General features: G+C 40.0%; 1 protein-coding gene and 1 non-coding gene across 3 annotated transcripts in view; both read left to right on the forward strand.

Moving 5' to 3' along the window:
• Window positions 1-22,910, forward strand: part of LOC111554533 (mitochondrial import inner membrane translocase subunit Tim23) — a 30,707-nt gene extending 7,797 nt beyond the window's left edge. For both annotated transcript variants that reach the window (XM_023230125.1, XM_023230126.1), the window contains 5 exons: window positions 2,316-2,409; window positions 2,643-2,727; window positions 5,093-5,151; window positions 8,441-8,551; window positions 22,377-22,910. In XM_023230125.1, coding sequence (XP_023085893.1) covers window positions 2,316-2,409; window positions 2,643-2,727; window positions 5,093-5,151; window positions 8,441-8,551; window positions 22,377-22,492 — 465 coding nt within the window. In that variant the 3' untranslated portion in view covers window positions 22,493-22,910. The remainder of the gene's footprint in view (window positions 1-2,315; window positions 2,410-2,642; window positions 2,728-5,092; window positions 5,152-8,440; window positions 8,552-22,376) is intronic.
• LOC111554566 lies at window positions 4,382-4,582 on the forward strand. The gene has a single exon (XR_002735275.1). It is a non-coding gene; the product is annotated as a small nucleolar RNA SNORA74 (small nucleolar RNA).
• Window positions 22,911-23,433: the final 523 nt, after the last annotated feature.

The raw sequence follows: 23,433 nt of genomic DNA on the forward strand, positions 1-23,433 counted from the left end.
CCTTCAACTCACCATGTCGTGACTTTGGCAACAGCTTTTTTTTTTTTTCTTGTTTAATAATAGACACAGGGTCTATGTTGTCCAGGCTGGTCTTGAACTCCTGGGCTCAAGCAGTCCTCCCACCTCGGCCTCCCAAAGTGCTGGGATTACAAGCATGAGCCACTGTGCCTAACCAACTTTTATCTGATGCAGTACTGTAGTTTCTCTTACTAATGCTTTTGTATCATCACTACTCTTAACATTCTCATTGAATTTTTTTTTTAATTGTATCAAGTAATTTTTTTGTTAGCCCAGGTGAACGTCTGGTACAAAAATAAGGAAAATTTAAATATTTTTGACATCTATATTGTTAAACACACAAAATTATAAGTTAAAAATGTTTTTTCTTTTTTTTCTTTTTCTCTAGCAAGTACATTGATACCCGTTCTTGGATTTATCTTCTGTGTTAGCAAACTCTGATACTTAGGGGATTTTAGTAATACTAGTGTCCTGGAGTGTCAGCAGGACAGGTTTAACAGGAGCTTTTTAGTAAATCTTCCTTACATTCAACATATTAACATACTTTGATAACAACCTTGTTTGTGTGTTGGACATTTGCTCGCAACCCTTGTTATATTTTTATTTTTTAGTTGCTACTAGCAGGAGAATGAGTTGGTGACATGCACTTGTGCTTGCTTGATAATGTTCATCACAGCCTTTTTTTAAAAGTTTTTTGTTTGTTTGTTTGTTTATTTATTTATTGTTTGGAGATAGAGTCTCGCTCTGTCACCCAGGCTGGAGTGCAGTTGCGTGATCTCGGCCTCCGCCCCCTGACTTCAAGCAGTTCTCCTCCCTCAGCCTCCCAAGTAGCTGGGACTACAGGTGCACACTGCCACACCCAGCTAATTTTTTGTGTTTTAGTAGACGGGATTTCACCGTGTTGCCCAGGCTGACCTCAAACTCCTGAGCTCCGGCAGTCCACCCACCTCGGCCTCCCAAAGTGCTGAGATTACATGTGGGAGGCACCACTCCTGGCCAAGTTTTCTGTTCTTAATTAGTGATCTGTTTCTGGATTGAAGGATTTTTTTTTTTTTTTTTTCTTCTCGGGAACCATGGCCTGAGAATGAAGGATAATTAGTTACCACATTGAATCTAGCATTTCAAAAAATTCAAACAAAAAGCACAGTTTAATACTAAGTCATTAATTTAAAAGTTGAAGTATCCAAAATTTATAAAACTCTATACAATTATACTATGACATGGAATCTATTCAGTTTTTATTATTGCCCAGCAGACCGTTCTTATGTGATGAGAGTGGATGTGCTTGTTTACTTTTGCAATTTTTGGTGAGGATGTGTGCACATGCCAGAAAGAAAAAACCAAGGCAGAACCACAGTTTTCTGATCAGGAATACACTTTTCGGAATCAACGTTCAGTGTTTGCCACAAGGATGTAGGAGAATGTTAATTGTCAGTGGTCTTTACTATGTTAAATGTAACACACTCTGTGTCTTTTTGCCAAGAGTGTGACCTAGCCATTGGAGGCTTATTTTAACCATCTTTACATGGAAAGCTTGCCAAAAATGAGTGTGTGTGTGTGTGTGTGTTTTTTTTTAATCCAGCAAGGTGATAGAATTTTGTTTGTTTTTTCGGGTGTGTTTTTCATAAAGGTGTATTGACTCTTCAAAATTGGTAACCATATTTTGCTCTTAAGAGTGTCATTTCTCAATCTTAGTATTTTGGGTGACCTTCCAGGGGTTCATGCCATAGTTTGTATATACAATTACTAGAAAGAGGATCTGTAGCTTTCTAAGAGTATCAAAGGAATATATACTCCTTAAACAGATAAGAATTCTTAAAGGGGGTCATTTGCCCTTGCATAATTGATCCAAACTGTTGTACTTTATTAGTTTTTGCTCATTTTTTTGAACATTTGGCTTTATACATGGAAAGATGCACAATAAATAGCTGCTACAGAATGAAAGTTGTTTGCTTCTTCCAGACTGCTTGTCTATTCTATTCTTCTAATAGCTTTCAGTGTTCCTTTCTCTAGAGCTGTCCTTTCTAAACTTAACTTTTGCACAAATTTATCAGATTTAAGTTATGAAGGAAACAGTCTTTAATGAGACTCCCTTCTGAGAACTGGGTTTCCTATTTCATTTCACTTTGATTTAGGTATTACTGTTGCAGAAAGTTTTATTTTTATTTAAGTATAGGTTTGAGTTAATTTAAGGTTTACTTTCTGTGAAAAACTACTTTGAAATGTTAAAAAAGATGACTTTACAAGATTTGTATCTTGAGAGACCCTCAGCTTGGTTTTCATTATTATCCTTTTAGGATACAGATGAGTTTATTTTACCTACTGGAGCTAATAAAACCCGGGGCAGATTTGAGCTGGCCTTCTTTACGATCGGAGGATGTTGCATGACAGGTGAGTGTTAACATACTTTTTTCTCAAGTGTGCTCAGTTCAAGTAGTTGAGGGTGCTTAAAATCAAAAGCAGTTAGAATGTTGGTTTCAGGGGTTTTTTTTAATATTTACATTTGTCTTTTTCTATTAAATGAAAAAGAATCAGAAGTGTAGTTATGCAGTTTTGAGTTTCTTTGTTTGTTTGTTTTTTAATGTAAAGCTCTCTTATCTGGGTGAATTGTTATGATTTACCAGGGGCTGCGTTTGGGGCAATGAATGGTCTTCGGCTAGGATTGAAGGAAACCCAGAACATGGCCTGGTCCAAACCAAGAAATGTACAGTAAGTCTCATGTAACCATCTTACGTAGTGATACTTGAATATTAAGCTCTGTTTTGTTGGTTTGATGAGTATACCCTTGAGATTACAGATGGTTAGCATAGTTATGTGCTTTTTTGTCTTTGTTTTTTAATCTTACTCAAAAGCAACTAAGGAATCAGATTACTGACTCTAAACTTTTAAAAACGAGTGATTTTTTGAATCAGTGTCCCTCAGTCAGCTAGTGCTACGCCAGCCTGACTTCTCAGCTGCACCTGTTACATTCTCCAACCCTGTTGGAAAACCCTGACATGCTTTTCAAATTGTTGAATTGCTGATGGGAATTTTGGATTGTTTGGGGGCATGCAGATCCATAGGAAATGGTAATGAAGACATAAGCAGCTCATGAGAGTGATGGCTCAAGCTGCCATCATTTGACTTGAACTTCTTACTGTCTTGACTTTACGTTTCTGAAATCATGAGCCAGATAAATTTTAAAGAGTTAATTCCAAAAGGATAAGACACAGTTTTCTGTTAGAACTTGAAGTTGCAGAAAAGGGAAAGTACAGCTAAAAGGATTGGAAAGTATGTTTTCACCCTACTTAAGAAGTAAACATGGCCAGTCCCTCCTGATATTCCTTAAACAATATGTTTAGTTTTGCCCATTTTTATGCTTCATATATGCTTCATGAGTATGTATTCTTCGATGGCTACTGTTTTTGTTTTAGGACGCTTTAAACTCCATCTTCCTTTCATATTGTTCAGCCAGCAGATGGCACCAGATGTGCTAGAACTAGACCATGGGAAACTGGAACGCCTGTTACGTTGTGGGGTTTTTTGAGAGACATGGCCTTGCTGTGTTGCCCAGGCTGGCGTGCAGTGCCACCGTCACAGCTCACTGTAGCCTTGACTTCCTGGGCTCAAGTGATCCTCCCACCTCAGCCTCCCAAGTAACTGGGACTACAGGCACGTGCCACTGTACCCAGTTAATTTTTTAATTTTTGTAGTGACGTTGTCTCACTGTGTTGCTCAGGCTGTTCTCAAACTCCTGAACTCAGGTGATCCTCCTGCCTCAGCCTTCCAAAGTACTGGGATTATAGACGTGAGCCACTGCGCCTAGCCTTGTTTTTTATATTCCTGTTAACTGTGTGGATCTCTGTCCATGCTTTGCCAGCCTAGATCCTTCAGTATTTTTATTACTTGTCCCTTGCTTCAATAATATGTTTAACTTTTTGTATTATGGGGAATTTTGAATATATAAAAGTAGACAAAAGACATAGCATAGTGAACACGTGGACCATAACCCATGCTCAACCATGGCCAGTTCTATCCCATCTCCTTCTCCTCTCCCATCTTATTTTGAGACAAAAACCCCAATATCATATTAAATACAAATTTGGAAGTAGATCTAGAAAAGACAACTTGCTTCCTTTCTTAAAACGAGTTATTAAAATGCTTGTTAAAAATGAAAAAATTAATGGCTGAGCTTAAAATACGTTAGTAAATATGTAACATAATTAGAAACAATGTACTTCTGTTTGTAAACTTTACTGATTTTTTAAAACAACCTTTCAGAAGCAATACAAATTTTTGTTTCTGTAGAATATTAATTAAATGAGTTGTTTAATAATTAAACTGAATGAGTTCCTTCACTCTTTGTTACTGTATTTCCATAATTTCCAGCAGTAGTCAGCCATCTGGACAGAACCATTCCTGGAATCGTGTTACACTGCTGGGAGAGGAATGTCTTCTCTTCATCCGGTTGCCTCCATCACTGTTCTGGTGGTGTCTGGCACTGGTGCAAGGCAGGACTGTGCTTCCTTGAGTGTGTGCTGAGCATTCACCTTGGCTGCTTGGTTCTAGTCTGGGAGCAGACACAGGATGCTTTCCCCATGTATCCCAGTTAGATGGCTGATTCCTTCTCTTTAATTCTACTTTATATTCTGTACTTTGATATTCTTTACTTTGATTCTCTTTAACATTCTAAGCATATGTTCCCCTTCCAAAAAGAACCTTTTAGAAGCTAGCTTGTCATAGTTAACAGTGGCATCTCTTACATAGATTAGTTTCTGTAAACCTCTGTAAAATACATTCCAGGCTGTCATTCAAAGCCTTATATATATTTAATGTGTATTCATTGTATTATACATTTAATAATAAGAGTTTTCCTCAGTTATTGCCCAAAGTCTTAAAAGTTTTAACCTAATTTTCACTTATGTAGAGTAAAAACTATCCTTATTGAAATCTGAGATATTAAGATATATTTTAGAATTTAAAAAATTTTGAGCCTTGGATCTAGACATGTTAAATAGCTATTATTACTGTTTTTAAAGGTTACTAGAGAAATAATGATTCTAAATACAGATTCTTTCTCTTTCTGCCCTGGTAGGATTTTGAATATGGTGACTAGGCAAGGGGCACTTTGGGCTAATACTCTAGGTTCTCTGGGTAAGTAGAGATCTCGTTTGATAAATTGTTAAAGAAAGAATGTACAAATATCATGAACGATTTAATCAACCGATATTGTGGTCCTAGGATATGAGACAATTATGTTTAAATCCATTCCATTGCATAATGTAGATACTACTTAGGGAAAGACCATGAACTAACTTATGAAATAATCTCAGGTGCTGATACCATTCTGAATACCATTTCTGAATTTTTAAAATCTTTTGAACACTGCACACTCTCCTTTGCAAGCACAACACCCAATCATGTTTAAATGAAATCCAGATAATTTAGGTCCAAAGTAAAGAGCTTGGTATATTAGGCAAGGTTCAAGGTCCTGTAGTGATACAAGATACCTTAATCCGGCCCTCTTGCTATGTTTTCTTAATAGCCTGTTCATTAGTCTGTTTACCTGAGTAGATTCCAGGCACCTAATTGCCAGAATTGGAATAGGTTCTTTGTAGATAATGAAAATGTTTGCAGTTCTAGGCAAAAGGTAATTTACTAGTGCTTAATTAGAGCCTAATGCTTTCATACCATATTGTTTATGAATGATTGATCACTTGGAATCGATCTCTTATGGCTTAGGTCCTGACATCCACAATTTTCATACTTTATGAACTTAGTTGGAAATCTCAATTTAAATTGTGGCAGATTAAGGAGGGGAAGACATAGAAAATTCATTGAAACCATAGAAAACATGTTTATTATGGCAGAGTAAGGTCCTGCCTTGTCACAGAATTTGGAAGCAGTATATCTTCACACTGTAAAGCCAGTTTTCACATTTTGGATCCTAAGAGATGGCTGCATTCATATGTTTCTGATGTCTGCATTCCTCCCACCCTACTACTGAGTCACCCCCCTCTGTTTCTTTTAATTACTTGTATACCTAGTCAGCGCAGCCATCCTTGTCTGCCTAGGACTTTCAGAGAAAAGTCCAAGAAACCATGTTTCAATAACCCCCGTCCCCACGTCCCCCCGCCTGCCCCGCAGTCCTGGACAAACTAGGATGACTGGTCACCCTCTGCATACCCACTGTGGTATGATCAATAACAATGTTCTGCTCATGATCGGTTTCAGTTAAATAAGCTGAAGACGAAGATGAGCTTTCATAGATGTATAAAATACTGCAGTAGAGGAGTTGTAAGGCTGAGCACGGTGTATTGTTGCAAGGGTCAAGTGTAGCTATAATTTTGAGAAAGAACTTAAAAGTTTAACATATTCATTCCAGATAGGAATCTGTAAGAGCATAGAAGGATGGCTTGGGGGAAGATACTTTAAAATGAAATGGTGCTAGTGTTATAATATGTGAGAATCAAACCTCACATTTTTTTTAAATCTGTTTTTTCTTATACTAGAAATATGTGTGTGTGTGTGTGTGTGTGTCTTTAATCCAAAGTACAGAAATTATGGGTAGCATATAAATGAAAATTTTAAATATACTTCCTGAGACTTCCTAGCGGTACTTTCTAGAAATAGCTACTATTGATGTTTCTTCTGAGTTCTTCCCAGCGTTTCTCTGCATAGCCAGTTAGTCGTGTACCATGTGCACATGTCCTTGCTTTACTTGTTAGTGAAAATGATTCTTCTGGTTTTTAAGTTACCGTATACCATTATATGAAAAGTCACTCTGAATCAGTTCAGATGGTACAAATGCTCTTGATGGGCATTTTATTTGTTGCCAGGTGTTTGCTATTAGAAACTGTTCTAGTGATCATTCCATGTATATCTTTGGATAAATTTATCTAAATGTAATTGCCATACTGACTTTTGTGTTGAAAAAAACAGTTTTTCCTCTGCTCTCACACTATAACAGTCAACATAGGATATTTCTGTGACCAGTTATGTGGGAATATTTCCCCACATACCAAGTAATCTCTTTTGCAGTGGACACCGGCTAAGTGTCCTCCCATTTCAGTTCTGCCTGGAGATAGCATTAGATCAGCAGGTTGAGCGCACTGTCCCACAAAAATGAGCCCCACTTTGGATACTTCTGATACTGATCGCAAGCCCCAGGTTATTTTACCTGTGCTTCTGACCAACCAGCTTTGTCAGGGTTCCCACAACCCCCTCTTTGGGTTCGATTAATTTATCAGATTGGCTCACAGAACTCAAAGGAACACACATACTTAACATTTGCCTATTTATTATAAAGTTTTTTTTGTTTGTTTTTTTTTTGTTTTTTTTTTTTTTGAGAGAGGGTCTTGCTCTGTCACCCGTGCTAGAGTGCAGTGGAGCTCACTGCAAACTAGACTTTCTGGGCTTAAGCAAGTCTCCCACCTCAGCCTTTCAAGGCACTGGGACTATAGGCAACATGCACCACCATGCTAGGTAATTTTTTTAAAAAATTTTTTAGAGAAGGGGGTATCCCTGTGTTGTCGCCCAGGCTGGTCTCAGACTCCTGGGCTCATGTGATCTTCCCACCTCGGCCTCCCAAAGTGCTGGGATTACAGAAACTTTGTGAGCCACCACACCTGGCTGGATATTTTTAAAGGATACAGATAAACAGCCCAGTCAAGGAATGCATAAGGTGAGGCCTGGATGGGCCCTGAGTGCAGGAGCTTTCATTTCACTGAAGTTGGGGTACACTAGCCTCCTGACACGTGGGTGAGTTCTTTCTCGCTTTCCTGCAAGGCCCACAAGTTCAGCTGTCTAAAAAGTCCTCCGACCCCATCCACTTGGGCCTCATATGGAAAATTGATTGAATAGGCATGACTGAAGCATGGACAACCTTGTAGAACTGTGACTGGACAAAAAGGGCATGCTCTACTACTAACAGACTGGACGCAGAAACCCAGCAAGGCCTGTCTGCCCAGATTCTCCTTGGCCTTTCTGTGCAGCATTTCTTCTTCCTGGGTATGGGGTACGATCTCTTCTGAAATGGGGATCCTATGGCCTGCAATCAGACAAGGTAGGTCATAGAATTTCTTTATGACCAGTTCCAAGACAGAAAGGTGGGGAAAGATTAGAGTCCTTCTGTGAGGAGAAAAGGGAGCAGGTGAAAGGAGGACAGGAGAAGGTCAGAGAGATACTCTGTTTTCTGAGGCTGCTTCTGAGGCCTGAAGTGCCTCACTAATACAAAAAAGACCCTCACCTTTGTCCCTCTGAAGCTGTTCCAAAGCTGCTTCCAGAACCAAGGACAAATACTTTAATAAGTGATTGTTTTAGTCACTTAGGAAGGACTATGGGAGTTATGAGCTAGAAACCATGGATGGAAACCAATATATGTATATCATAATATCACACTTTATCACTATTTTGTCACTGAGCACTTCCATTTCCTCTTTAGCTTTGCTTTATAGTGCATTTGGTGTCATCATTGAGAAAACACGAGGTGCAGAAGATGACCTTAACACAGTAGCAGCTGGAACCATGACAGGCATGTTGTATAAATGTACAGGTGAGTACTGTTGAATGGAGAACCATCTCTTAATACACTTGAAGTGTGCTTTTTAAAATTCATGGTTTTCAAGGAAACTACACTCTGTTGCAGTAAAATCTAGTGTTCTAACTTTATGGTTATTTTGGTTTGGTTAGGTTTTTAATTGTGGTAAAATAAACATAAGATTTACCTTAACCATTTTTTAAGCGTACAGTACGTTAGTATTATAGTCACATGATTGTATAGCCAATCACGGGAACTTTTTCATCTTGCAAAACTGATACTCTATATCTATTAAGCCTCCTCCCAATTTACCACTCTCCTTAGCTCCTGATAATGTTACACTTTCTGTCTCTGAATTGGCTGTTTTAGGCACCTCATATAAGTAGAATCATACAATATTTGTCCTTTTGTGATTGGCTTATTTTATGTAGCATAATATCCTCAAGGTTCATCAATGTTGTTGCATGTGCCAGAATTCCCTTCCTTTTTAAAGCTAATATTCATTCTGTGTATGTATGCCACGTTTTGCATGTGCATTCTTTTATCAAGGGATATTTGGGTTGCTTCTACCTTTTGGCTCTTGCGAATAATGCTGCTACGAATGTGGATGTACAAATACCTCTTCAAGATCCTTTTCTGTTTTTGGATATATACGAGAAGTGGGATTCTTGGATCATATGGTTTGTGGTGGTTTTTTGACATTAAGAAGATAAGATTCTTTTCTGTATTTTTCATTCATTTTAGTTTAGTTTTTTTAATCTTGGACAGACTAAGCAATAGAATATTCAGAATTGGTTTTGTTTTAAACAGTAGTTTGACCTGTGACATCAGCATATTAAACTATCACAAGACACCCAAGGTCAAAGCCCAGGAATGACTTCCCTGTAAGTCAGTTTAGAGCATCTTATTCCTATGATCATCTTACTCTACTGGGAGATCAACATGTTCCTGTCAAGGGTCAGATAATTCTCTTCTGTGATAAATTTTTACTAGTTTAGAAGCATACATTCAAGGAATGCCTAATTTAGCTTTTTTATTATGTTGATATATCTTTGGCTACTTAATTTTTCTTTTTACCAAAATAATCGACATACATGATTTTTTAAGTCAAGGTTTTTATCTTTTTAACATCTGAAAGATTTTAATGATGTGCAACAGTGTTCTATACGTCTCACCTTAATTCCCTTTTCCCAAAGGCAACTTTTAATTTTTTTTTTTTTTCTTTTGATATGGAGTCTCACTGTCAGCCAGGCTGGAGTGCAGCATCGTGATCTCAGCTCACTACAACCTCCACCTCCCGGGATCAAGCAATTCTCCCATCTCAGCCTCCTGAGTAGCTGGGACTGCAGGCATACGCCACCACATCTGGCTGATTTTTGTATTTTTAGTAGAGACAGGGTTTCACCATGTTGGTCAGGCTGGTCTCAAACTCCTGACCTCAGGTGACCCACCCTCCTCCCTCCCAAGTGCTAGGATTACAGGCGTGAGCCACCATGCCCAGCTTATTTTAATATTTTTTTAAAACAGAGTCACTCTATCATCCAGGCTGGAGTACAGTGGCACAATCAAGGCTCACTGTAGCCTTGACCTCCTGGGCTCAGGTGATCCTCCCATCTCAGCCTCCTGAGTAGCTAGGACTACAGGCACATGCCTCCACACCTAGCTAATTTTTTTTTTTTTCCAGAGATAGAGTCTCACTGTGTTGCCCTGGCTGGTCTTAAACTCCTGAACTCAAGCAATCATCCTGCCTCAGCCTCCCAAGGTGCTGGGATTGCAGGTGTGAGCCACCATGCCCAGGCTGCTTTAATTCATTATTTTTTATTTTCATGTTTCTAAATAATATTATTGTCTTGATTTTTCTTGACTTTTCAATCTTACATATAGTCTGTTGACTTCCAAAAGGAAAGCTGTGTTAACTCCTTTAAGAATTGTACAAAATATGCTTTTTTTGTACAAGAATTGTACAAAATATGCTTTTTTTGTACAAGAATTGTACAAAATACCACCTTTTCTTTGAGGCTGTCTCTTAAACACTGTAGTACATACAGTTTTGTACATACATTTTAATTGTGGGATAAATTGCTAAAAATAAGTTACTTGAGCAAATTATCTACATGCTTAAAACGTGAATGACTACTACCAAATGACCCTTCCAGTACTTGCTAACCTTTGCCAGTGTTGTCATCTACCATCACTTTTTTTGTTGTTTTTTGAGACAGAGTTTCACTCTTGTTGCCAGGCTGGAATGCAATGGCACAATCTAGGCTCACCACGACCTCTGCCTCCTGAGTTCAAGTGATTCTCCTACCTCAGCCTCCCGAGTAGCTGGAATTACAGGCGTGCACCACCATGCCTGGCTAATTTTTTGTATTTTTAGTAGAGACAGGATTTCTCCATGTTGGTCAGGCTGATCTCGAACTCCCAACCTGAGGTGATCTGCCCGCCTCAGTCTCCCAAAGTGCTGGGATTACAGGCATGAGCCATCACACCTGGCCTACCATCACTTTTTTTTAAGCTAGGTGGTGAACCGTTTTAATGTTTTACTTTGCTTTTTCCTGGTTGCTTATGAGATTGAGCACCTTTTTTTTTTGTTTAGTGGTTGGTGGCATACCCTTTCTCTATTTTTTATCATATTGTTGGTTTGATTGATTTGTTGGAACAGTTTATGTATTATGGCATTAGCACTTTGCCGATTATATGTTTTACATGAATTTTTACTTCCTGGAAAAATGTTGATGGCGGTAACAGAAATGTAGAAAGCATCCAGAGGTTCTTTTTGGTATGTGAAGTGTAATTGTCAAGGGCTGGTATTCAATTTAGACATTGATAAATAGAACCTCTTAACTAACCTTAATGAGAGTTGCCTAATTTGTATATCTTTTTACCTTAAATGACTTTGTTTTTCAGCTGACTTTTTTATGGAAGGAAGACATAGGATTAACAGTTCAGGGTGTTTTGGAGAGGAAGGCATCGCCCATATCCTTTGGTTTCTGAGGACTGACTTCTGAGAATATGTGACAAAGGCTGCTCTTAAATTCCTAAGCTTATTGATGATAGCAAAACTACAGCTGTTTCTTTTCCAGTAGAGCACTGGTTATTATTGAATAGATTCTCATATGTCACAGGGAATCTAATAACATTTTACATTTTTGGAGAAAATTTATGTAATTCATTAAAGAAGCATTAGATCTGAATTAAAATCACATGAGTATCAGAGGTCTACCTTTAAATTAGCCTTTTGGGGCCGGGCACAGTGGCTCACACCTGTAATCCCAACACTTGGGAGGCCAAGGTAGGTGGATCATCTGAGGTCAGGAGTTCAAGACCATCCTGGCAAACATGGTGAAACCCTGTCTCTGCTAAAATACAAAAATTAGCTGGGCATGATAGCGGGTGCCTGTAATCCTAGCTAGTTGGGAGGCCGTGAGAAGAGAATTGCTTGAACCCAGGAGGCAGAGGTTGCGGTGAGCAGACATCGTGCCACTGCACTCCAGCCTCGGTGATAGAACGAGTCTCCATCTCGAAATGACATGACGTCATGAAATGAAATAATGAAATGAATAATTGAATGCGGGTGGTGCACTCCAGCCTGGCCGATACAGCAAGTCTCTTGTCATGAAATGAAGTGATGAAATGAAATGATGAAATGAATAATGATATGCCAGGTTTGGTGGCGCACTCCAGCCTGGGTGACAGAGCGAGTCTCCATCTTGAAATGAAATGAAGAAATAAATGAAATGAATACTGAAATGAAAAAATGCAATAACAAAATGAAGTGCTGGGTGTGGTGGCACACTCCAGCCTGGGCAATAGAGCGAGTCTCCATCTTGAAATGAAATACAAAATGCCGGGTGAAATGAAATGAAATGAATAATGAAATACCTGGTGTGGTGGTGCACTCCATCCTGGGTGATAGAGTGAGTCTCTGTCTCGAAATGAAATAACATGACATGATGAGATGAAATAATGAAATGAATAATGAAATGCCGGGTGTGGTGGTGCACTCCAGCTTGGGTGATAGAGTGAGTCTTCATCTTGAAATGAAATGAAATGAAAAATAATCAAATGAAATGATGAAATGAAATAATGAAATGAATAATGAAATGCTGGGTACAGTGGCACACTCTAGCCTGGGCAATAGAACAAGTCTCCATCTCGAAATGAAATGAAAAACGAAATGGTGAAATGAATAATGAAATGAAATGAAAAACTGAAATCGATGAAATAAAATAATGAAATGCCGGGTGCAGTGGTGCACTCCAGCCTGGGCGATGAGTGAGTCTCTGTCTCGAAATGAAATGCAATGGGATGAAATGAAATGAAGAAATGAAATAATGAATAATGAAATGCCGGGTGAAATGAAATGAAGAAATAAATGAAATGAATAATGAAATGCTGGGTGTGGTACTGCACTCCAGCCTGGGTGATAGACTCCATTTTGAAATGAAATGAAAGAAATGACATGATGAAGTAAATATGAAATGAAATATGAAATGCCGGGTGTGGTGGCTCATGCTTATAATCCTAGCACTTTGGGAGGCCGAGGCGGGCGAATCACCTGATGTCAGGAGTTCAAGATCAGCCTGGCCAACATGGTGAAACCCCGTCTCTACTAAAATACAAAAATGAGCCTGGCATGATGGCAGGTGCCTGTAATCCCAGCTAGTTGGGAGGCTGAGAGGAGAATTGCTTGTACCCAGGAGGTAGAGGGTGCAGTGAGCAGAGATCACGCCACTGCACTCCAGCCTGGGCGATAGAACAAGTCGCCATCTCGAAATGACATGATGAAATGAAATAATGAAATTAATAATGAAATGTGGGTGGCACACTCCAGCCTGGGTGATAGAGCAAGTCTCTGTCATGAAATGAAATGAGAAATGAAACATGAAATGAATAATGAAGTGCTGGGTCCACTCCAGCCTGGGTGATAGAGCAAGTCTACATCATGAAATTGAAAAATGAAATAGATGAAATGAAAAAATGAAATAATAAAATGAATAATGAAATGCCAGGTGTGGTGGTGCACTCCAGACTGGGCGATAGAGCAAGTCTCTGTCTTGAAATGAGATGAAGTGAGAAGTGAAATGATGAAATGAAATACAAAATGCCAGGTGAAATGAAATGAAATGAATAATGAAATGCCAGGTGTGGTGGCGCATTCCAGAGATGAAGAGCGAGTCTTCATCTCAAAATGAAACTAAATGAAATGATGAAATGAGTAATGAAATGCTGGGTGAAATGAAATGAATAATGAAGTGCCAGCTGCAGTGGCACACTCCTCCCTGGGTAATAGAGCGAGTCTCTGTCTCGAAATGAAATGACGTGATATGACATGGCATGATGAAATGAAATAAATGCCAGGTGTGGTGGTGCACTCCCAACTTGGGCAATAGTGAGTCTTCATCTCTAAGTGAAATGAAATGATGAAATGAAATGGATAATGAAATGCCAGGTGCGGTGGTGCACTTCAGCTTGAGCAGTAGAGCAAGTCTGTGTCTCGAAATGAATTGAAATGAAATAAATGAATAATGAAATGCCGGGTATGGTGGTGCACTCCAGCCTGGGCGATTGAGCGAGTTTCCATCTCGAAATGAAATGAAGTGAAGAAATGAAATAATGAAATGAATAATGAAATGCTGGGTGCAATGAAATGAAATGAAGAAATAATGAAATGAATAATGAAATGCCAGGTGTGGTGGCACACTCCAGCCTGGGTGATAGAGTGAGTCTGCATCTTGAAATGAAATGAAATGAAATGAAATGAAATGAAATGAAATGAAATGCTGGGTGTGGTGGCTCACATCTGTAATCCTAGCACTTTGGGAGGCCGAGGCAGGTGGATCACCTGAGGTCAGGAGTTCAAGACCAACCTGGACAATATGATGAAACCCCATCTCTACTAAAATACAAAAATTGGCCGGGCATGATGGTGGGTGCCTGTACTCCCAGCTATTTGGGAGGCTGAGAGAGGAGAGTCACTTGAACCCAGGAGACGGTGGTTGCCGTGAGCCGAGATTGCGCCACTGCACTCCAACCTAGACAGCTGAGCAAGACTCCGTCTCGAAAAAAAAAAATAAATAAAGGAATAAAATAAATAAATAAGCCTGTTTGATCTGACAGCTGCTAGTTTTTTCCTCATGATCTTTCTTCTAAAATAGCTCTGTACCTACTGTGTTAAGCCTTTTTTTTTTTTTTTTTTTTTTTTTGACAAGGTCTCAGACTAGAGTACGGTGGTGTGATCATGGCTCACTGCTACCTCTGCCTCCTGGGTTCAAGTGATGCTCCCATCTCAGCTTCCCAAGATGCTAGGACTACAGGCACACGCCACCATGCCTGGCAATTTTTTGTGTGTTTTTTTGTAGAGACGGAGTTTCACCATGGTGCCCAGGCTAGTCTCAAACTCCTGAGCTCAAGTAATCCACCACCCCTTGGCCTCCCAAGTATTGGGATTAGAGGTGTGAACCACTGTGCCCAGCCCCCTCTTTTTAAAAATGTCTGTATTTAAAGAGTACATTGGGAGTTGGAAATAGTTCAGGTCAGCAGGGATTAGCCATTCCCTGAATGTAAACTACTTCACTCGTGCTATACTTAGAGTGCCTAAGGTCATTTCCAAATCCATGAATCTGGAAGTTGAAGTTGTCTTCTTGACAAACTTTATGTCTGTGCCCTGTCTTCTCGGGTCTGTTTTTAACCAGAAATTAATAAGACATTGATTTGCCTTGTTTGAGTGATTTCAGTGTTTCGAGTTATTAAAACAGGAAGTGTGAGCCCATGTTGGAATTCTGGATCAGCAGATTATTTACCTCTTCCACAATTGCAATGGAAATTGAAATCTATTTGTCACATGACACAGAATTAATGAGTATTCTTTTTTGCTTTTTCTCTTCTGAGCCAAGAGCTTTCTTTTCATAATTTATGTTGGTGTTACTACTGCAAGAAGGTCCTTGCCATAGAAAGTTAGACTGTCATTTCTTTTGATAATATCAAATATTCAGCCTTTTCCTCTGTCTTAAGAATGCATATAATATGCCTTAAATTAGATGCTAACTCAGTACATTCTTACATTCAGGGCTGCCCTTAAGGAGATACCATAGTGGCTTCCCTTATGTAAGCAAATGGAGTGGAGGGGGTGAGCTGGAGCTTCTGTTGGGCTAGAAACACCTCCCACTCAACTCCAGCCATTTGCCACTCTGTATAGTGAGTGTACTTCATTTATTCAGAAGAAGCTGGGATCCCAGATTTTTATGTGAAATCTTCTGTTTTTAAAATATTTGATCTTTTTCAACATAATTTGGCCCAACAAAACTGTTGCTGGCTTGGTGCTGCTCTTGTGCTGCCAATTGAAGTTTAACATTTGCCTAACCCTAAAGACTTTCAAAGTGAAATTATTTTTAGGTTCTTAACAAGGTTTTTCTATGCCAAGGTAAAATTTTCAAGGGCATATGAGGTATTTACTGTCTCACTCAGAGTTCTGTTTAAATGAGCACATGGGCATGCTTGTTGGAGAAAGTGTTGTGAGCTCTTATGGATAAAGTTTGAAATGCAATCTATTTTCAATTAAAAAAAAAAAGCCTCTCGGATATTTCAGGAAAAGTTAGATTTTACAATCCTTTTAAGACTTAAGACTTTTTGGTCTGTGAAGTAAAAATGCTACCTGATATTTGTGGTGGATGAATTACTGAAAAACAGAATTCCTCAGCGAATCAGGTGTCTGATGAATAATAAACCAACCTAACCAAAAAAAGCTGCCTTTCAGAGGGAAGAATATAGAACGTGTAGTTAGTTAAGCTATTTAAAACAGAAATGTTAGGCCTGGCACGGTGGCACACTCCTGTAATCCCAGCACTTTGGGAGGCCAAGGTGGGCAGATCACGAGGTCGGGAGATCGAGACCATCCTGGCTAACACAGTGAAACCCCATCTCTCCTGAAAATACAAAAAAGTATCCGCGCATGGTGGTGGGCACCTGTAGTCCCAGCTACTAGGGAGGCTGAGACAGGAGAATGGCATGAACCCAGCAGGCGAGGCTTGCAGTGAGCTGAGATTGCACCACTGCACTCTAGCCTGGGCAACAGAGCAAGACTCCATCTCAAAAAAAAAAAAGAAATGTTATGAAAAATTTGGAAATATTTGTCACTAGCTGTATGACCTTTTGAAAAAGGTCCACTTAATACCGTGCTCATCTATACAATTAGGGTATGATGATTATCAATTTACAGGATTGTGATGCATTTTAAATGAAACAAGTTCCATTAAGTGCTTATTGCTGAAGGTATAATTCAGTGAATGTTCATTCCTTTTCTTAGAGCAGAATTTGGTATTTTATTTTCACCTAAGCCATTTTGGTTCAGTTCTTAAGGTTTTATTTTTTTTAAGTTGAATGGTGTTTAGTGTGCCCATGTTCATAATGGCATATTATTCACAAGAGCCGTACAGGCTAGGTGTGGTGGCTCATGTCTGTAATCCCAGCACTTTGGGAGGTCAATGTGGGCAGATTGTTTGAGTCCAGGAGTGCAAGGGCAATATGGGGAAACCCTGTCTATACAAAATATTAGCCGGACTTGGTGGTGGGCACCTGTAGTCTCAGTTACTGGGAAGGCTGAGATGGGAGAATCACCTGAGCCCAGAAGGTCAAGGCTGCAGTGAGCATTGATTGTGCCACTGCACTCTAGCCTGGGTGACAGAGTGAGACCCTGTGTCAAAAAAAAAAAAAAAGATAGCCTCTAAGTGGCCAAGGCAAGCAGATGGGCAGATTGCTTGAGCCCAGGAGTTGGAGACTATCCTGGACAACATAGCTACTGAAAACACAAAAAAGTGAGCTAAGCATGGTGGTACATGCTACTCCCGAGGCTGAGGTGGGAAGATCACTTGAGCTTGGGGAGATCAAGGCTGCATTGAGCCATGATCACACCATTGCACTCCAGCCTGGGTGACAGGAGCAAGACCCTGTCTCAAAAAAGAAAAATGTGGTATATACATAAAATAGAATATTATTCTGTCTTTAAAAAGAAGGAAATTCTGACAGATGGTAAGACATAGATGAACACTGGGCACATTATGCTAAATAAGCCATCTACAAAAAAATACTGTGTGATTCTACTAATGTGAGGTACTTAGAATAGTCAGATTCATACAGATAAAAAGTAGAATGGAAGATGGCCATGATGGGGTGTAGTTATTGTTAAATGGGCAAAGAGTTTCAGTTTTGCAAGATGAAAAGAGTCCTCTGAAGATAGATGTTGGTACACGGAGCACCGTGGCTCACGCCTGTAGTCTCAACACTTTGAGAGGCTGAGGCGGGAGGATTACTTGAGCCCTGGAGTTCAAGACCAGCCTAGGTAACATAGGGAGACCTCATCTCTACAGAAAATAAAAAATTTATCCTGGCATGGGGGTGCATACTTGTAGTCCTACCTACTTAGGAGGCCATTGTGGGAGGATCACTTGAGCTCAGAAGGTCTAGGCTGCAGTGAGCCTTTACCACGCCACTGCACTCCAGCCTGGGCGACAGCGAGACCTTGTCTCAAAAGAAAAAATAAAGGAAAAGTAGATGTTGGTAGCACAGCGGTGTGAATGTACTTAATGCCTCTGAAGTGTACACTTAAAAATGGTTACGGTGGTAAATTTTATGTTACATGTATTGTACCATAATTCTTAAAAAAGTGTTTTTAAAATTTTAAGACTGCTAAACAGTTCCCAACAGTGGTATTTAGTAGTCATGTTAGTATGTAGGTAATACTGTTCCTCTAGAGCAGGAGCCATCAACTCATGCTGGCCAGCTGCCTGTTTATTTGCTGTGTGAAGGCGGTTTATTTGCTGTGTGAAGGCTAAGAATGTGTTTTACAGTTTTACAGTTTTTAGTTAAATTTTAAATAGTTATATAAGTACCTACATAACAATAGCCTTTGACCCTCAAAGCCTAAAATGTTTACTATGTGGCCCTTTTAAGAAAGATATATGCTAATCTGTGCTTTAAAGTCATTGTCATTTGAATGCATTAGTTGTGCCACTCACCAGCCCTGTATCCCACAAACAAGGCACTTAAATATTCTGGGCCTCATTTTCTCATGTATAAAAGAAGTGGTGCTTGTCTATCACTTTGGAAGAACTACATAAGGATCCCAAAATACGGGAGGTAAAACTGAAACACAAGTCATATTTGCTTTGCTTTATAGAGATTGACCATTGGCCTTATTTGGTTACTCTGTTCAAAGCAAGTACCTTTGCTTATCAACCTCCTGTGCTTAGTTGTGCAGAGTTGTTTGAGTAAAGAAACCCTAAGAGACTCTTAAACTTGCAAACAGATCAACCAATTGGGAAACCCTGGAATTAATGGAAACAGTTACAATTAGAACATGGCTGGTATGTGGTAAAAGGCCACCCTTGAGTAAAGATTAGCTATGTGTTAAGTACAAACACCAATGTTTAGTGTCTTCGTGTTGGAGATGATTTTTTTTCTCTTTGGCTTTTAAGAAGTAACTTCATTGATTTGAACTAAGTTTTTGATTCATTTGGCAAGAAAATAGAAAGCTTTTGGGGGAGTAAATTATTTAATATGTTACTGGTGTCCCAAGTACCTTTTTTTTTTTTTTTTTTTTTGAGACAGAGTCTTCCTGTATTGCCCAGGTTAGGCTAGAGGCTAGAGTCCAGTGATGCGATCTTTGCTCACCGCAACCTCCACCCACCAGGTTCAAGCGGTTCTTTTGCTTCAGCCTGGGATTACATAGCTGGGATTACAGGTGCCCGCCACCATGGCCGACTAATTTTTGTATACTTAATAGAGACAGGGTTTCACCATGTTGGCCAGGCTGGTCTTGAACTCCTGACCTCAAGTGATACGCCCACCTTGGCCTTCGAAAGTGCTGGGATTACAGGCGTGAGCCACCATGCCAGGACTTTTTAAAATTTTTTTAATTTTTATTGTTTGAGCCCAGGTCTGGCTTTGTTGCCCAGGTTGAAGTACAGTGGCACGATCTTGGCTCACTGCAACCTCCACCTCCTAGGCTCAAACAATCCTCTTACCTCAGCCTCCCAAATATCTGGGACTGCAGATGCATGCCACCACACGTAGCTAATTCTTTACATTTTTTGTAGAGATGGGGTTTCACTATGTTGTCCACGTTGGTCTTGAACTCCTGGGCTCAAGCAGTCCGCCCACCTTGGCCTTCCAAAGTGCTGGGATTACAAGTGTGAGCCACTGCATCTGGCCCCCAGGTGTCTTAAACCCTTATAGATTCCATTGTCACTATGTTACCCCTAGTGCATATGCCAAAGAGGATTCCCAGGGAAGCTTGTTATTTGATAGCTGAGAACTAATGTGAGAATCCTTCCATAATGGCCAAGTAGATACCATGTTCTTAGAATGCACAAAGCAAAGAACCGGCTAGAAGCAGTGGTTTTACAGCTCTTTCCAAAGCCCATGGACTGACTTCACAGTCTTGTGGATTATTGACTATAGGTTCAGGGGAGTTAATCTGAAGTTGAATGTGAGGTTATAGGAAATAATGTCTGCAAAAGTATTGTGTTTTCAACTACCGGCCCGTCATCATTTTTCCACCGACAAACAGCGGTGAGGGCACCTTGGCTATTGCTTGGTTTTATGTTCAGAATGGGGTTTTGAGTTACTACATTTTGGCCACCTGCTTGGAAGAATCCTTATTACACTCAAAATTAGATCTAATAACTGAGCCATAGCAATGCTGTTGCGGATACCTTTAGCGTTTATTCTCCTGTGCCTCATAGTTAATAATTTCCACATTAGGAATTTGATCTAATTATAGTTCACTGTCAGTTCTGCAGCTTTTTACTGATTTACTAGGCAGAGACATGAGGTTGATCCTTATTAAACTGAACAGATTGAGTGTACACTATTTTCCAATTATTACAATTTTTCAACCACACTGAATACAGTTAGTTTAACTGCTCTGCCTATATATAGTCTGAATATGGTAAGTTCACAAAGAGACGATGTGAACGTCAAGAAGATACCTCACATTATACTTTTAGTGGGGTTTTTTGGGGCTTCCTAAAAATATTTTTGGTCCCCCTACACGTTTGACAGCTGTTTATAGATAATGTCTGCAGTTTCTGTTTGAGAGAGATAATTATGACACTTAGCATTGGAAAACTAAGAACGTAAGCAGGTCAGCTATCAGAAGTCTTCAGACTGGAGAGATTCCTGGAGGGGGAGTGGCCCTTTAATCCATCAGCTGAAGCCATCTGGTAGGACACTCAATGCAGAAATGGTTCTGAAATGTTCTAACTCAGCAACATCACTGAATGTCACCGAATTGACAGACACAGAGCTAAAGGGCCTCTAGCCACCCCCACAACTCCTCTGTACCTTTGTCTCCCTAACACATGCCTTGGAACAAACACACTCTAGGTACAGATATGGCTACCTGAAGTTTATGCTCCCTACTCATGGAGCTGCATGAGGACATCACATTTTTTAAAAAGCTGCTTTGGGCACCCCCATTCCTGAGAAGTGTCATAGCTTGGTTTCCCTTTGCTACATAACGTTTGTAAGACTAACATTGAATAACCATACACAGTTGGGGCATTTTCTATTTTGAGAAATTTATTTGTAGCTTCCTCTTATTTACACTTGGGGACTATTTTTAAGTAACTGATTGAAATATTTTTGTTTCTCCATTGCAAGTGAAATCCTTGTTGCTAATCTTTTGCCATATATAGAATTGTTCACTTGTTTTCAAGCAGGTAGTTCAATATCTGTAATTCTTGAATTCTTTTCAGCTAGCACGATGCTAGGTGTCCCTCACTGCTTATTAATTGTGGGAGATTGATGCATCAGTGTGCAAAGTGGGGGGTGGTCACTAGCACCTAACTCAGTGTGATTATAGCTATCTTACCACTTTTTTTTTCTTTGAGACAGGGTCTCACTCTGTCACCCAGGCTGGAGTGCAGTGGCATAATCTCAGCTTACTGCAGCCTCAACCTCCTGGGCTCAAGCGATCCTCCTACCTCAGCCTCCCAAATAGCACATGCCACCCCACTGAGCTAATTTTTCTATTTGTTGCAGAGACAGGGTTTTGCCGTGTTGCCTAGGTTATTCTCAGTTCCTGAGCTCAAGTCTGCCTCAGCCTCCCAAAGTGCTGGGATTACAGGTGTGAGCCACAACGCCTGGCCATCACTAATCTTCAAGGTTAATATTTGGAGGATCCATTCAGAGTCCAAAGGTTGTTAATACTCTTTCCAAATAGGGTGCCACGTTGTTTACATTAGTCTTAAATCCATTGACAGTGCTAGTGGAGTTCTAAATCATATTACTAGCAGGAAATGACTGTTGTAGTTGCAGCTCCAGTAATAAACTGCCATAGGAACAAGTTGGAAAGTGGGGGGAAAAATGTGAACATGAAAATGTCAAGTCATATATATTACACAAGTGGTATTACTTTAAAAACTTTATCTTCTTTTTGAGATGCAGTATTGATTTATTTAAAAAATGGTCTCTCCCCATTTCACAGTACTTTTTATTTTTTTTGACGGAGTCTCACTTCTCCTCACCCTGTCGCCCAGGCTGGAGTGCAGTGGTATGAACTCGGCTCATTGCAACCTCAGCCTCCAAGTAACTGGGACTATAAGCACACATCATCACACCCAGCCAATTTTTTTGAATTTTTAATGGGGTTTCAGTATGTTGGCCAGGCTGCTTGAACTCCTGACCTCAAGTGATCCACCCGCCTCGGCCTCCTGAAGTGCTGGGATTACCTGAGCCACTGTGCCCAGCCCATTTCACAGCACTTTTTATGTAACCCTATCATGCTAGGGCACTATGCAATATATGGCTGTTTCATTTTCCTTTTGTCTCTTTTTCCCAGGTGGTCTTCGAGGGATAGCACGAGGTGGTCTGACAGGACTAACACTTACCAGCCTCTATGCACTATATAATAACTGGGAGCACATGAAAGGCTCCTTGCTCCAACAGTCACTCTGAAGATTTTGCCAACTCATGAATGGAGGACACTTAGTATCTAGATCATTTTATAAGACAGTCTGGAGTTATCCTCTCTCTCCTACCTACAATTAGTTTGAAAAATTGGAGATTTTGATTTGCTGTGATGAAAATCCTGGATGGTTGACCAAGACTGGCACTTGTTCCAGCCATTAGTGAGTTGAAGCCAAAGCCCTTTGGTGACTCACTGAGAACCATGGTTCTCTTCTCCTCTGGAGAAGATCTTGCACATATCTCTTCTCCTCCCCCATGAACTAGAAAACCACTTACTCCCAGAATTCAGGTCGTGCTTGTCAGTACTATATCACCAAGTCTGTTCATTTAATGATCCAAAACTGTAATATCGCACTGTGTTCCAAATAAAGGGTAAAAACAGAACTAAAGTTGTAACTCCAACACAGAAACATAGTGGTTGTCTCAATTTAAAAGTATCTACCTGGGTATAAAGTGAAAGGTACTCTCGGCATTTTCTGTCCCAATTAAGGCAAAACAACATCTTCATGTTTGTGTTGAAATGAGCTACTGGTGGCTGGGTGCAGTGGCTCAACGCCTGTAATCCCAGTACTTTGGGAGGCCAAGGCAGGAGGATCACCTGAGGTCAGGAGTTTGAAGATCAGCCTGGCCAACATGGCGAAACCTTGTCTCTACTAATAAAATACAATAATCAGTCGGGTGTGGTGGGCGTGCACCTGTAACCCCAGCTACTCGGGAGGTTGAGGCTGGAAAATCGCTTGAACCCAGGAGGCGGAGGTTGCAGTGAGCCCACATGATGCCACTGCACTCCAGCGCAGGCAACAGAGTGAGACTCCATTTCAAAAAAAGAAATGAGCTACTGGGGGCATTCACCAATAGAGCTGATGCTAAACTACCTCAAGGTATTTCAGGTTAACCATTAGACTAGCATACTAGAACAATCTTTCCAA

Source organism: Piliocolobus tephrosceles, chromosome 9 (assembly GCF_002776525.5).
Source record: "Piliocolobus tephrosceles isolate RC106 chromosome 9, ASM277652v3, whole genome shotgun sequence".
NCBI classification, from domain to species: domain Eukaryota; kingdom Metazoa; phylum Chordata; class Mammalia; order Primates; family Cercopithecidae; genus Piliocolobus; species Piliocolobus tephrosceles.